This window comes from Cetorhinus maximus, chromosome 28 (genome assembly GCF_964194155.1).
Source record: "Cetorhinus maximus chromosome 28, sCetMax3.hap1.1, whole genome shotgun sequence".
NCBI classification, from domain to species: domain Eukaryota; kingdom Metazoa; phylum Chordata; class Chondrichthyes; order Lamniformes; family Cetorhinidae; genus Cetorhinus; species Cetorhinus maximus.
The window spans coordinates 7,793,215-7,809,167 of NC_135906.1; the positions used below are offsets into that span (position 1 = coordinate 7,793,215).

Here is a 15,953-nt window from a genome sequence, read left to right on the forward strand (position 1 = left end):
GGATTCACAACACGCAGGAGGGAGGGGGCCTGCTCTCCCCCGACCCCCATCGCCCCCCTCCCCCTCCTCCCGCCCCTCGCCCCCTCTCCCTCCCCCTCTCCCATTGCCCCCTCTCCCCCACCCCCCCCTCCCCACCCCCTCCCCCCGCACCTTCCCCCTCTTCCATCGCCCCCTCTCCCCCTCGCCCTCCCCCCGCACCCTCCCCCTCTCCCCCACCCCCCTCCCCCTTCCCCCACCCCCCTCCCCCTCTCCCCCACCCCCTCCCCTTCCCCTCTTCCCCCTCCACCTCCCTCTCCTCTCCCTCTCCCCCCTCCTTTCCCCCTCCCCCTCTCCCCCTCCCCTCTCCCCCTCCCCCGCCCCGTGCTCCTGCCCCACCCCCGCCCCTCCCCTCGCCCCGCCCCACCCCACCCCGCCCCACCCCCTCTCCCCCGCCCTTCCCCCCGCCCCCTCTTCCACCCCCCCTTCCACCCCCCTCTTCCACCCCCTTCTTCCCCGCCCCTTCTCCCCCGCCCCTTCTCCCCCGCCCCCTCTCCCCCGCCCCCTCTCCCCCGCCCCCTCTCCCCCGCCCCCTCTCCCCGCCCCCTCCCCCCCCCCCTCTCCCCGCCCCCTCTCCCCCGCCCCCTCTCCCCGCCCCCTCTCCCCCGCCCCCTCTCCCCCGCCCCCTCTCCCACCCCCCCTCTCCCACCCCACCCTCTTCCACCCCCCCTTCCACCCCCTCTTCCACCCCCCCCCTTCCACCCCCCCTCTTTCCCCCCCGCTTCCCACCCACACTCTTTCCCCCGCCCCCTTTTCCTCCCCCCCTCTCCACTGTTACAGGGTGGAGTGTAATGGGGGTATATCTGGACTGTACACTGTTACAGGGTGGAGTGTAATGGGGGTATATCTGGACTGTACACTGTTACAGGGTGGAGTGTAATGGGGGTATATCTGGACTGTACACTGTTACAGGGTGGAGTGTAATGGGGGTATATCTGGACTGTACACTGTTACAGGGTGGAGTGTAATGGGGGTATATCTGGACTGTACACTGTTACAGTGTGGGGTGTAATGGGGGTATATCTGGACTGTACACTGTTACAGGGTGGAGTGTAATGGGGGTATATCTGGACTGTACACTGTTACAGTGTGGGGTGTAATGGGGGTATATCTGGACTGTACACTGTTACAATGTGGGGTGTAATGGGGGTATATCTGGACTGTACACTGTTACAGGGTGGAGTGTAATGGGGGTATATCTGGACTGTACACTGTTACAGGGTGGAGTGTAATGGGGGTATATCTGGACTGTACACTGTTACAGTGTGGGTGTAATGGGGGTATATCTGGACTGTACACTGTTACAGGGTGGAGTGTAATGGGGGTATCTCTGGACTGTACACTGTTACAGGGTGGAGTGTAATGGGGGTATATCTGGACTGTACACTGTTACAGTGTGGGGTGTAATGGGGGTATATCTGGACTGTACACTGTTACAGTGTGGGGTGTAATGGGGGTATATCTGGACTGTACACTGTTACAGTGTGAGGTGTAGTGGGGGTATATCTGGACTGTACACTGTTACAGTGTGGGGTGTAATGGGGGTATATCTGGACTGTACACTGTTACAGTGTGGGGTGTAATGGGGGTATATCTGGACCGTACACTGTTACAGTGTGAGGTGTAGTGGGGTATATCTGGACTGTACACTGTTACAGTGTGGGGTGTAATGGGGGTATATCTGGACTGTACACTGTTACAGTGTGGGGTGTAATGGGGGTATATCTGGACTGTACACTGTTACAGGGTGGAGTGTAATGGGGGTATATCTGGACTGTACACTGTTACAGGGTGGAGTGTAATGGGGGTATATCTGGACTGTACACTGTTACAGGGTGGAGTGTAATGGGGGTATATCTGGACTGTACACTGTTACAGGGTGGAGTGTAATGGGGGTATATCTGGACTGTACACTGTTACAGGGTGGAGTGTAATGGGGGTATATCTGGACTGTACACTGTTACAGTGTGGGGTGTAATGGGGGTATATCTGGACTGTACACTGTTACAGGGTGGGAGTGTAATGGGGGTATATCTGGACTGTACACTGTTACAGTGTGGGGTGTAATGGGGGTATATCTGGACTGTACACTGTTACAGTGTGGGGTGTAATGGGGGTATATCTGGACTGTACACTGTTACAGGGTGGAGTGTAATGGGGGTATATCTGGACTGTACACTGTTACAGGGTGGAGTGTAATGGGGGTATATCTGGACTGTACACTGTTACAGTGTGGGGTGTAATGGGGGTATATCTGGACTGTACACTGTTACAGGGTGGAGTGTAATGGGGGTATATCTGGACTGTACACTGTTACAGGGTGGAGTGTAATGGGGGTATATCTGGACTGTACACTGTTACAGTGTGGGGTGTAATGGGGGTATATCTGGACTGTACACTGTTACAGTGTGGGGTGTAATGGGGGTATATCTGGACTGTACACTGTTACAGTGTGAGGTGTAGTGGGGGTATATCTGGACTGTACACTGTTACAGTGTGGGGTGTAATGGGGGTATATCTGGACTGTACACTGTTACAGTGTGGGGTGTAATGGGGGTATATCTGGACCGTACACTGTTACAGTGTGAGGTGTAGTGGGGGTATATCTGGACTGTACACTGTTACAGTGTGGGGTGTAATGGGGGTATATCTGGACTGTACACTGTTACAGTGTGGGGTGTAATGGGGGTATATCTGAACTGTACACTGTTACAGTGTGAGGTGTAGTGGGGGTATATCTGGACTGTACACTGTTACAGTGTGAGGTGTAATAGGGGTATATCTGGACTGTACACTGTTACAGTGTGAGGTGTAATGGGGGTATATCTGGACTGTACACTGTTACAGTGTGAGGTGTAATGGGGGTATATCTGGACTGTACACTGTTACAGTGTGAGATGTAATGGGGGTATATCTGGACTGTACACTGTTACAGTGTGGGGTGTAATGGGGACGTGGATGGTGTAGAGTGAGCGCAATAGATGAAATCCCTCTTTTCCTTTCTTTCTGGTTTCCGGAGTGATGTCAGAGCTCTTTTCCCCTTCTCCCCCCTTTCTACCGCTCTCCCATCGTGAAGGGAACTGACCCCCCCCCCAACGCCTCCCCCGGCTCTCACACTCTCGCTGCTTTTTCAACCGCCCATGGTTAACATATTCTCCCTCCAGAAGCCAGGGTTAATTAGCCCTCGCCACCAGCCTTTAATCCACAAAGGATTTGAGTTTACAAGAAAGCTTCTTTTATTTAAAAATAGCGAGTAATTAAATGGCCTGATTCTTAGAATTCTTTTTCTAGCATGAAACACGTAATAAATCTCGGGCCAGTTGAGAATGAGTCCTCCATCTGGTTGAAGTTTGGCAGTCTGTGCGCTATAGGTGCTTCAGCCGTGGTTTCGGGCCAGTTTAGGCTTGGTGGGGAATTAAAAGTGGATCCATCTTGTCCTGGAGGGACTGGAGTTAACCGTGGGATTTTATATCAAACCCTTCCTGCTTTTCACTGGGTTCCCTCACAATGGAACATCGGTACAGTCTCCCCCTGGACACTTGTTGCTGCCATTTGCTCCCTTCCCAGCTCTCCCCACTCTGCCCCTCTTCACCCCCGCTCCCCGCAGGCTCTTCCCTGCCCCATCTCCCCTCCCTCCATTCTCAGCCCACCCCCACCCCGCTCGTGTTGGGGGGTTTAAAACCTCAGTTTCAGGCTGCTCCTGAAACCCCTGTGAGGTTGCAGCGATCGGTTCGGCCTGCGCTGTCCTGTGAGCGTCAGGCTAGTTTACATCACTGAGACGGCGTTGCTAGTGGAGACAGCCTGTGTGTTTGTCTTGGTCACTGGCTGCTTTCATTTAAAATAAAAGTTGGCAGGCGACGCCATCATAACTCAAATGTTTTCCATTTTCCCTCTCCTGCAAGGTATCGGGCTCCAAGCGGGATTAAGCTCACTGCTCCCTCTCTTCAAAGATTGAGATGTTACCATTTGCCCAGCCAGCTTACAACTCCTGGCATTCCTGCCCTGTGCTCCCCCCACCAGGGTATACTGTACAATCTGAGGTGTGGGAGGGGGTGTCTCTGCTCCTGTCAGCGTGGTTGCTAGTGTACGACCTTGTCTCTCTCAAAGCTGATGTCCCGCGGCGTCGATGTCCCTGTAGTTGAGTTCAGACAAGGTGCACGGAATATACGGTCGTTTTGACCTCGTCCAGGGTTAGGCCTCAATTTGTTGTGCACAGTAAAGTGGGACATGAGAGAATCAGACTTTGTTCATTGGGGGTTTGGAAGGTCAAAGAATTTCCTGTGACCCTCCAAGATCTCTGCGTTCAACGAACGCCAGCCTCTTGCCCCGTCCTCCAACCCCCATCGGTGTCAGTGGCTCAGTTGGTAACGCTCTCGACTCTCAGTCACGAGGTTCCAGGTTCAAGGCCCACTCCAGGACTTGAGTACAAAGATCGAGGCTGACACTCGCAGTGCAGCGCTGAGGGAGTGCTGCGCTGCCTTTTGGGTGAGACGTTAAACCGAGGTCTCCCCCGCCTGCTCGGGTGGATGTGCTATTCCTAGGGGCAGCAGGGGAGTTCTCGCCAGCGATTGGCAAAATATTTATCCTTCGATCAACATCACAAAGCAGATTATCTGGTCATTGCTTGTGAGAGCTTGCTGTGCACAAATTGGCTGCTGTGTCCGACATTATAACAGTGGCTACATTTCAATCAGTACTTCATTGGCTGTAAAGAGCTTTGAGATGTCGACTACATAAATGGAAGCCTTTTTCAATCCACCATTGTCAACCATTCCTCGAGCCATTTAGATCTTACACCCCAGAGCTCCTCCTCTAACCCTCTCCACCAGCTCTTCCTTCAAGACCCTCCTTAACACCTAACACTTGGACTAAGCTTTTGGTTACCTGTCCTCATATCTCCTCCTCCGGTTTAGGTTCACCTTCTGTCAGAATCTTTTTGTGTGCAGTGCCTTACAACGTTTCAGTGCGTTAAAGGCTCCGTATACAGATAGCGAAACGTCCTGATAAGGGGAAATAGGGAATGGTTCCCCGACTGGCGAGGAAGTCACCAGAGGGAAGAGCTTTCCAATCAGCATGAAAGCAATTAGTACCAACGGCAGAAACAGCCTCTTCGCTCAGAGGAGGCCGAGTGTGCGGATTTCTGCGTTCTGGCTCAAACACAAACCATATCTTATCCTGTATCCCAAATTGGGATAGTTACTGAGAAAGGAATATGAAAGGACAGAGGCAGCAGGTCTGAGAGTGGGATTAGACCAGGCTCACGTGCAGTGAAACACTGGCACAGGATTAGTGAGCTGTATCGCCAGTTTCAGAGCTCGGACATTCCCGGGTGAGACAACCAAAACCATGCTTCCCATTCTATCAGGATTTCCCCTCTGCCACTGGCCCCTCCACACCTTCCCCTCCTCAAATCCCCCTTCTCCTTCACCCTGTCTCTGGTCCCCACCTGTTCCAGCCTACCCTCTCTCGCCTGCCCTCCCTTGCCTACCCCGTCACCCCCACCCATCTGCCCGCTGCATCTAACCCCATGCTGTACCTGTCCTGGGAGTGTTTGATGGGGACAGTGTAGAGGGAGCTTTACTCTGTACCTAACCCCGTGCTGTACCTGTCCTGGGAGTGTTTGATGGGGACAGTGTAAAGGGAGCTTTACTCTGTATCTAACCCCATGCTGTACCTGTCCTGGGAGTGTTTGATGGGGACAGTGTAGAGTGAGCTTTACTCTGTATCTAACCCCGTGCTGTACCTGTCCTGGGAGTGTTTGATGGGGACGGTGTAGAGTGAGCTTTACTCTGTATCTAACCCCGTGCTGTACCTGTCCTGGGAGTGTTTGATGGGGACAGTGTAAAGGGAGCTTTACTCTGTATCTAACCCCGTGCTGTACCTGCCCTGGGAGTGTTTGATGGGGACAGTGTAGAGGGAGCTTTACTCTGTATCTAACCCCGTGCTGTAGCTGTCCTGGGAGTGTTTGATGGAGACAGTGTAGAGGGAGCTTTACTCTGTATCTAACCCCGTGCTGTACCTGTCCTGGGAGTGTTTGATGGGGACAGTGTAGAGGGAGCTTTACTCTGTATCTAACCCCGTGCTGTACTTGTCCTGGGAATGTTTGATGGAGACAGTGTAGAGGGAGCTTTACTCCATATCTCGCCCCATGCTGTAACTGTCCTGGGAGTGTTTGATGGGGACAGTGTAGAGTGAGCTTTACTCTGTACCTAATCCCTTGCTGTACATGATCTAGGAGTGTTTCATGGGGACAGGAAAGAGGGAGCTTTACACTGTATCTAACCCCGTGCAGCATCTATCTTTGGTATGTTTGAAGGGGACAATGTAGAGGGAGCTTTATTCTGTATCTAACCCCATGCTGTACCTGTCCTGGGAGTGTTTGATGGGGACTATGTGGTAAGTGCTTTAATCTGTATCTAACCTTGTGCCGTACCTGCCCTGGGAGTGTTTGAGGGGAACAGTGTAGAGGGAGCTTTACTCTGTATCTTACCCCATGCTGTCCCTGTCCTGGGAGTGTTTGATGGGGACAGTGTAGAGGGAGCTTTACTCTGTATCTAACACCGTGCTGTACCTGTCCTGGGAGTGTTTGATGGGGACAGTGTAGAGGGAGCTTTACTCTGTATCTAACCCCGTGCTGTACCTGTCCTGGGAGTGTTTGATGGGGTCAGTGTAGAGGGAGCTTTACTCTGTATCTAACCCCGTGCTGTACCTGTCCTGGGAGTGTTTGATGGGGACAGTGTAGAGGGAGCTTTACTCTGTATCTAACCCCATGCTGTACCTGTCCTGGGAGTGTTTGATGGGGACAGTGTAGAAGGAGCTTTACTCTGTATCTAACCCCGTGCTGTACCTGCCCTGGGAGTGTTTGATGGGGACAGTGTAGAGGGAGCTTTACTCTGTATCTAACCCCGTGCTGTACCTGTCCAGGGAGTGTTTGATGGGGACAGTGTAGAGGGAGCTTTACTGGAAAGTTTAGTCGTTGTGCCTCTGGTTCATGCTTCTTCTATTCTGAGTGATGCAGCATCCTCATCGTTCATGCTCGTTAATCCTGGGAATCTGATTCCTAAAGAGCCTTTGTTTCTTTTTGTTTCCGTCTAGAATCCGATGTTTCGGAGAAAGCGCCAATCGCAGCCCATCCAGAGACAGCCCAGGTTGCAAAGTGTGAGAGCGGTGAACCCCGGGCCGAGAGAACCGACCTATCCGGCGCCTGCAAGAGCCCCAGCGAGCGGCTGCTTCCCCCCTGTGCCCCGGAGAACCTTGCCTGCAGCGGCGCCAGCTACCCAGGCCCCGCCATGTGCCCGCCCAGCCTGGCCAAGCGCCCCAGCCGGGAGCTGGGCGTCGGTGCTGCCGGGCGGATACCCGGCGAGGGGAGACAGGCCAAGGGCGCTGCCGAGGAGGGCGAAATCTGGTACAACCCCATCCCCGAGGACCTCGACCTTGTGCGTGTGCCGCGAAGGGCGGAGCCCAGCCGGGCGCAGTGGTATGTGGAGGTGCCCGGCCCAGCAGACGGCGCGAGGAAGCCCGGCGGTGCCCTGACGATGCCGGGCGGCACTGAAACGGCGCCGGAGCAGCCGACGGCGAGATCCGCTCCCAAGCCTTCGCCCCCAAACCCCCACAGGCCTTCCACCTCGACGCCAGCTGCTGGCGTAACTTGGAGCGGGAATCAGGCGGGCGGTGCCGCACATAAAGCTGAACTGTCAGGTGAGCAGTCGACCCCGGCCACTGGCGCCCCAATAACCCGCGTGTGTGTGTGTGTGTGTGTGCGTGTGTGTGTAACCCGCGCGTGGACACTTCACGGAGCAGTCACCAGCGAACCAGGTTGATGCGGGGATGGAGTCACGTGTAGGCTGGGTTAGCCAAGGGCGGCAGGTTTCCTTCCTTCCTGCAGGGGCATTTTTCTTTTTTTTTAGTGTGGGGGGGGTTGCAGGATGTGAATGTCACAGGCATTTATTGCCCATCCCTTGAGAAGGTGTTGAGGTGGTGGGGGGAGGCCACCCTTTTCAACCACTGCAGTTCTTGTGGTGTGGGTACACCCAGAATGCCTTTCTCTGCAGCGGTTTGATACATCTGGAGTGGCCTGCTAGCCCCTTTCAGGGGGCGGTTAAAGAGGCAACCACCTCGCTGTGCGTCTGGAGTCACGTGTAGGCCACACTGGGTAAGGACGGCAGATTTCTTTCCTTAACTGACATTAGTGAATGGGGTATAAAAATAGGGAAGTCTTGCTAAAACTATATAAGGCACTAGTTAGACCACAGCTAGAAAACTGTGAACAATTTTGGTCCCCTTATCTAAGGGAAGATATAACGGCTTTGGAGGCAGTCCAGAGAAGGTTCACTAGGTTGATTCCGGGTATGGAGGGATTTTCTTATGAGGAGAGGTTGAGTAGGTTGGGCCTGTACTCATTGGAGTTTAGAAGAATGAGAGATGACCTTATTGAAACATATAAAATTCTTAAGGCATTTGACAGGGTAGATGCTGAGAGGCTGTTTCCCCTTGAGGGAAAGTCTAGGAGCAGAGGGCACAATATCAAAGTAAGGGGGCACCCATTTAAAAGAGATATGGAGAATTTCTTCTCTCTGAGGGTAGTCAACCTGTGGATTTCTTTACCGCAGAGGGTCTGTAGAGGCTGGGTCATTTAATATATTGAAGGCTGAGACAGACAGGTTTTTAATCAGTAAGAGAATCAAAGGTTATGGGGAAAAGCCAGGAAAGCAGAGTTGATGATTATCAGATCAGCCATGATCTCGTCGAATGGCAGAGCAGACTCGATGGGCCGAATGGCCTACTTCTGCTCATACGTCTTCTGGTCTTATAATAGTGAACCTGATGGATTTTTACAACAATCGATGATAGTATCATGGTCACTATCACCGAGATTAGTTTTATATTCCATGTTTATTCATTGAATTTAAATTGCACCTGCTGCCCTGGTGGGATTTGAACCCAGGTCCCCCAGGGCATTAGCCTGGGCCTCTGGCAGTGACATTACCACTACGCCACCGTCTCCCCCACCCCTGCAGCTTCAGGGTTACTTTTACTGATACCAGCTTTTTATATCCAGGTTTTTCTTTAAACTGGGGAGATGGTGGTGTAGTGACAAGCCACTCAGTTCAAGGGTAATTAGGGGTGGGCAACAAATGCTGGCCTTACCGACGACACCCACATCCCATGAAGGAATAAATTTAAAAACATGTTGGCCAGCTACAGTAATCACTACCCCATCCTCTAGGTAACTTGATTTATAGAGTCGTTAACACAGGAAAATGAAGTACCAAGAGCGTAGTGCGTAAGGAGAGAGGAACACGTGGTGAGCTACTCTTGGAGAGCCGGCCTGATGGATTTGGGTGCAGGGGTTTAGGGCAGAGGTGCAATGGCAGCAGGAGGTGGTGTAGAGGTGGCCAAGGGTGTTCTCAGCATTTAGGGATTGGGGAGATGGGGTAGATAAGACTACTATTAGGATTGGCAAATTGGGAGGAGGCTGTAGAGGTTGCACATTGGGGCAGGAGTTGTGCACGGGAGCTTTGGATAAGTTGGAGTGTTTATTGAGAGGGAAGGAGGCCCTTGGTCATGAAGGGTTTAGGCTTTGGTTAGCCTGAGGGGAGGTTGACCGTGGGTGTTGCAATGGCAGGTGTGAACCATGGCTGGCGTTAACGATGACGGGTATCACCATGACCAGTGTTAACAATGGCGGGCGTTACCGGTGGTGGGTATCACCATGGCAGGTATCACCATGGCGATGTTAATGATGGCGGGTGTCACCATGGCAATGTTAACAATGGCTGGCGTTACCAATGGTGGGTATCACCATGGCGGTGTTAATGATGGCGGGTGTCACCATGGCGGTGTTAATGATGTTGGGTATCACCATGGCGGGTATCATCATGATGGATGTCATCATGGCGAGTGTTAATGAGGGATGTGGTTATGGCCTTTGAAATGCAGCTTCAGGTGATGAGTTGTACACAGCCTGGTTCAGCTAGTGAGCAGAATGGGGGCAGGAGGAAAAGAGAATGGTAAACTGTAGCCACTGTAGTAATTTAGGAAACACAGCAGCCAATTTGTGTTCAGCAAGATCCCACAAAGATGACCGGATTATCTGTTTCCAGTATAAGATGAGGGATAAATATTGCTCGGGTCACAAGGGAGAACTCCATTGCTCTTGAAAGTAGGGTAGCAGGATCCTTTATGGACTTGATTCTCGTCTCGGGTTCTGGAAACACCAACTTCGCAAACTCGAACCCGTCACCTCCTTCCTCCCTGCCATATTTTCAAAATCAAGATACTGCGGATGCTGCGAAATCTGAAATAAATACAAAAAGTGCAGGAACGGAGGGCAAACCAGTCCCCATTCACCACCACCCTCCTCCGCCTGTCTGAGCTCGTTCTCACACTGAACAATCTCCCCTTCATCTCTACTCACTCCCTCCAAATGAAAGCTGTTGCTATGAGCACCCACATGGGTACCAGTTATGCCTGTTTTTTTGTGAGATATGTGGAACATTCATTATTCCAGTCTGACTCAGGCCCCCCTCCCTTATTTCCTTTTCTGGACATTGCTGATTGTGCTGGTGCCATCTTTTGCTCTCGCCATGAACTGGAAAGTTTCACTGACTTTGTTTCCAATTTTTACCCTTCTCTCACCATCACCTGGTCCATTTCCAACTCTTCCCTTCCCCTGACTTCTCTGTCTCCATTTCTGGAGATCGGCTATCCACTAATACTCACTACAAACCCATGGACTCCCACATCTACTTTGACTGCACTCCCATGTCCCTAATCTTTCCTGTAAGGACTCCATTCCATTCTCCCATTTTCTCCGTCTCAGTCGCATCTGTTCTGATGATGCAACTTTCCACACCAGTGCTCCCAACATGTCTTCCTTTTTCATCTACCGAGGATTCTCACCCAACATGGGACCCAGCAGGATCTTCTACTGTGTCCGATCCATTTCCCACACCTCTGCTCTCACCCCTTCCCCTCCCTTCCCCTTGTGCTCACCTTCCACCCCACTAGTCTCCGTATTCAACGCCATTTCCTCCGTCATCTCCACCACCTCCAGCTTGATGCCACCACCAAACATCTTTCCTGGCTCTTTCCTTTCAGCGTTCCCTGGGGCCGTTCCCTCCGTGACACCCTCGTCCACCTCCCTCGCTTCCCTGCGGCACTTTTCCATGCAAGCCAAGGAGATGCAACACCTGTCCTTTCACCAGCTCCTTTCACACCATCCAAGGCCCCAAACACTCCTTCCCAGTGAGACAGCAATTTACTTGCAATTTAGTATTCTATCTTTGCCGCTCACAATGTAGCCTCTCCCACATTGGGGAGACCAAACGCAGACTGGCTGACTGCTTTGTGGAACACCTCCGTTCAGTCCGCAAGCATGACCCTGACCTCCCTGCCGGTTGGCATCTCCACCTTGCTCCCACTCTGACCTTCCTGTCCACGGCCTGCTGCACTGTTCCAATGAAGCTCCAATGAATGCGAGCTCGAGGAACAGTGCCTCATCATTCAACTGGACACTCTCCAGCCTTCTGGACGCCACATCGAGCTCAACAGCTTCAGATCATAACCTCTGCCCTCATGTTGCTCTGTGTGTTTTGTTCGTTGTTTTTTTTTGTTTAGCTGGGTTGTCCTGGTCTTGTTTCTTTCTTTATCCCTTCATGTTGCATTCAGATTAGTGTGAGACGCTGGTGTGGTGGTAATGTCGCGGGCCTAGCAATCCAGAGGCCCAGGCAAATGTTCTGCGGACATGGGTTCAAATCCCACCATGGCAGCTGGTGGAATTTAAATTCAATTAATAAATAAATCTGGAATATAAAGCTAGTCTCAGTAATGAAGCTATCCCATCTGGTTCACTAATGTCCTTCAGTAATGTGAAGGGAATCTGCCATCCTTACCCGGTCTGGTCTGCATGTGACTCCAGGCCCACAGCGATGTGATTGACTCTTAACTGCCCTCTGCAATGGCCTAGCAAGCCGCTCAGTCCAAGGGCAATTAGGGATGGGCAGCAAAAGCTGGCCTTGCCATTGAGAGAATGGCTATCTAGCCATTCGCGCCTCATTGGGACACAACCTTTGTTCTTTACCATTCTATTAGGCGATTGCATCATGAAATCGTTTCTTATTCAATCTCCCCTGCTCTCCACCCTCTCCCAGGTCTCCTCTTTTGTTCTTCTTGCCCCACCCGCCCCCTCCCCTTCCATTGGCTGAAAACTCTTACATTTGCTCCTTCAGTTCTGATGTAAGGTCGTCTTGACCTGAAACGTTAAACTCTCTTTCTCTCCAGAGATGCCGCCTGACCTGCCACATTTTCATCTCCTAGGGATGCGGGCGGGCAAGGGTTCGGGCCTGTCACCCCTCTCGGCAGGCCTGAGGCAGTGTCGGAGAAGGTTCGGGGGGGTGCCGCACAGGCTGGCTCAAAGGCCCACCTCACTCCCCGGGGGACGTCGACCCATCTCTCCGCATCATTTTCTTTTGCCCCCTAATCCTCACCCACCACCCAACCCCACTTCCTCTCCATGCCCCATCAGACTCGCCCCATGTCACCTCAATGTCCCGTCTCTGCACCCCTTCCACCCCCCCCCACCCCCTTGTATCCTCCATAGTCACTCACCCAGTATCCACAATGGACAGACCTCAGGTACCATGTAATAACAGCGGGAAGTCTTTCAAATGGACTTCTTGGGGAAACAAATGTTTTCGCTCACAAGCGCCTTAAACTGTCAACCAAACGCAGAGCTACTCATACTGCACAGAGGAGAGAGAACTCCAGTCCCATTGAAAGAAAATTAAATCCCCTTAAGTGGTCATTAAGTTGTGAAAACAAACAAGCATCTATTCAGAAACCACATCAAGGACGGAAAATCCTATTATAACCTCTCAAAACTGTCAGTCAAACCATATTCTGTCTCCTGAACAACTGTGAAACAATCTCCCAGCTGACTTGCTTCGAAAGCTTTTGAAATTCAGCCAAGCATTTATAATGGGCTTAACTGTCAAAACAAACCATTACAGCTCCAGATAATGGAGCCTATTGAAACTGAAAGACCAGATAGTTTTGTTCTGTTTCAAAGCAGTTGACTATCAAGCACAGGAGTGGGCTGGGTTTTTTTGCCTAAGTTTAAGCAGCAGGCCATTTTTATTTCTAAGTTAACAGATTTACATCATCGTTCAGATCACGACGGGAGAGTCGCAGGTGCTGTTTTCTTCAGTTGTGAATGCATAATAGCACTTTCCCAATGTGAAAAGTACTCTAATGCATCTCAGCGTTTACACAATGCTGGCCAACTTACTTTTGCAAGACAAAGCCCTTTGAACCATCACTGCAGTAAAAACACATCGAACTTATTCAACGGCATCTAATAATGACATTTGAAGGTGTCAAAACGTTTAATGCTTCCCTGTCGGAATGTTCCCGACTCATCAGCAGGCTTTCTTCAAGCTTTCCGAGCTCTCTTACCCGGTGGGGTCCAAATCCCGATAAAAATACTGTGGGACATGAAATACGCATTTCCCCTAGGCCTGTCAATGGCGACTCTGATGTCACAGGCCTTGCATGAGTGGTTGCAATCCCAACCTCTTCCTGCCAATGGGAAGTTTGCGTTGGGCTCCTTTCGAGGGAGAAATTCAGATTTCTGGTCCCGCAGCCTCAATTTTGCCGATTTCTGCACCCGTTCCTGACTTTTTTGGGACAAGAAAATCCAGCCCCATGTCTCCGGAATTCTCTCGCTAAAACCTCTCGGCCTCTCTCCCTTGTCCCCTTTAGGACATTTCTTAAAACCTTCCTCTTTGTCCAATCTTTTGACGTATATCCAGATATCTCCTTATGTGACTCGTTGTCCAATGTTGACAGATGACACTTCAGCGAAGCTTTACTACATTAAAGTCACTAAGAAAGTACGACTTGCTGTTGTTTAAAACATGTTAAAATGTTTAAAGTGAAGGGAGTGTGTCTTGAATGTTCAATGTGTTTGAAAGGTCACACACACACACACACACACCATAAGAAGCTACCACTTTGTCACAGCCCTCAGAAGGGAGTCCGTTGAGATTGGACACAAAGATCTGGCTGGTGGAATGCTCCTGCCCTGTCTGAAGTTTGGTTGTGTTCCCTGATTGATAATCTTACTATTGGCTCAAAAGCTCACACAGGCAAGAGACCAACCTTACCCCTCTGTGATGTTCCAGGACATCGGTCACTTCTGGGCCACTGAGTGAACTAGGGACTGAGCGAGTCTTCAGTTTGTAACAGGACCTCTGTCCCCTCTTGGAGAAGCCTCGCAGGCCATGAATCTCACATGTCCCAGCTTTGAAAGCGGTGGCCACCTTACCTACATTGCTCCTGTCCTCTTGTAACTCTTTTGGAGTCAACCAATTAAACTAAATCAACAAAATAAGGGATAAAGCAATCACAGCCCCTAAGTCAGGTCAGCTGTAAAACCAAGGACAAAGTTTAAAGGAAACTTATTAATCTCCATCGAAAAGGTTAACAAGTGATACTAATGACCTAGTTCATTTGATTCAGCTGCACATTGGCACACCATTCTCTACCACCTTCTGTCCCTCCCTACCTTCTCCTCGACCTCATATTAGCCAAGACCAGGGCAATGAAGCCAACTTGACTGAACATGTCCCTGCCATTGGCACTTCACTGCCTACTGACCCACCAGTAACTTCTTCTGTCGTCGGCAGAGACTGTCCATTTTGGATATAAGGGTTTAGTCACCATTGAAGAACAGATTAAAACAGGAGTAGCCCATTCAGGAGTAGGCAATAAGTGCTGGCCTAGCCAGTGACATCCATATCCCATGAATGAATTAAAAAAAAGTCCCTTGAGCTTTCTCTGCCGTTTAAGTCGATCATGGCTGATCTGCACCTTAACTTGATTAATGAATACCTTTGCCTATCTCTTTACCACCAGCCCCACAACCCTCGGAGACATCTGTGCTCCTCCAATCTGGCCTCTTGAGCAGGCCCGATTTTAATCATTGTGCTGTTAGTGGCCTCACCTGCTGCCAGAGGCCCTGGGATTCCCTCCCTGAACCTCCCTGCTCTCTACCTCTCTCTCTTCCCGTAAGGCGCTCCTCAAACCCTCTTCGACCAAGGGTCATCCACCCTAATACCTCCTTATTCAGCTCGGCGCCATCTTTTCTTTTATAATTTACCCCCTGGGGACGTCTCGTCACATTAAAAGCACTATACAAATGCAATCCGTTAGCTTTATCCAAAACAAAACTATTGCCACAAGACACAGAAATTTCTGGAGAATACTCAGCGTCTGTGGAGAGAGAAACAATTCAGATTAGTGACCCTTCAGCTGATTCCAGCCTTAAACTCCGGTTCATCTCCAGCATTCGGCCTTTAGGAGGGGGGAGTTCTGGATTATCCTTACTCGTTACCTGTAAATATGCAGCTAGATTTCACTCCTGTGCAGCCCGGCTCTGATCTTATGTTTGTTTTCCCCATGTCCTAGCTCACCAGGTGACTCTGTATCTGCCAATGTCAAATTCTTTTATTAGTTTAAACACCTCAAATCAGTCTAAACTCGCGGGAGTATAACTCAACGTTGTGCCATTTATCCTGATAATCCTTTAATCCCTGGCCCGTGAAACCAGCATCGGTTGTGTTAAAAACCCATCTGGTTCACTAAGGCCCTATAGGGAAGGAAATCTGCCATCCTTACCCGGTCTGGTCTACACGTGACTCCAGACCCACAGCAACGTGGTTGACTCTCAGCTGCCCTCTGAATTGGCCTGGGCAAGTCCCTCAGGTCAAGGGCAATTAGGGATGGGGAACGACTGCTGGCCTTGCCAGCGACACCCACAGAATAAAGAAAACGAATAATTCGGGTGAATCCGCACTGTGCAGCGTCTAAGTTGGCCGCTGTGTTTCTCTACGTTATGACAATGGCTGCCGTCCAAA

General features: G+C 51.1%; 1 protein-coding gene across 1 annotated transcript in view; it reads left to right on the forward strand.

The window, feature by feature from the left end:
* Positions 1 to 15,953, forward strand: part of LOC144668792 (rho GTPase-activating protein SYDE1-like) — an 80,826-nt gene that overhangs the window by 27,369 nt on the left and 37,504 nt on the right. Inside the window, exon 2 of the mRNA XM_078531142.1 lies at positions 7,132 to 7,734. Within this exon, the coding sequence (XP_078387268.1) occupies positions 7,132 to 7,734 (603 nt within the window). The remainder of the gene's footprint in view (positions 1 to 7,131; positions 7,735 to 15,953) is intronic.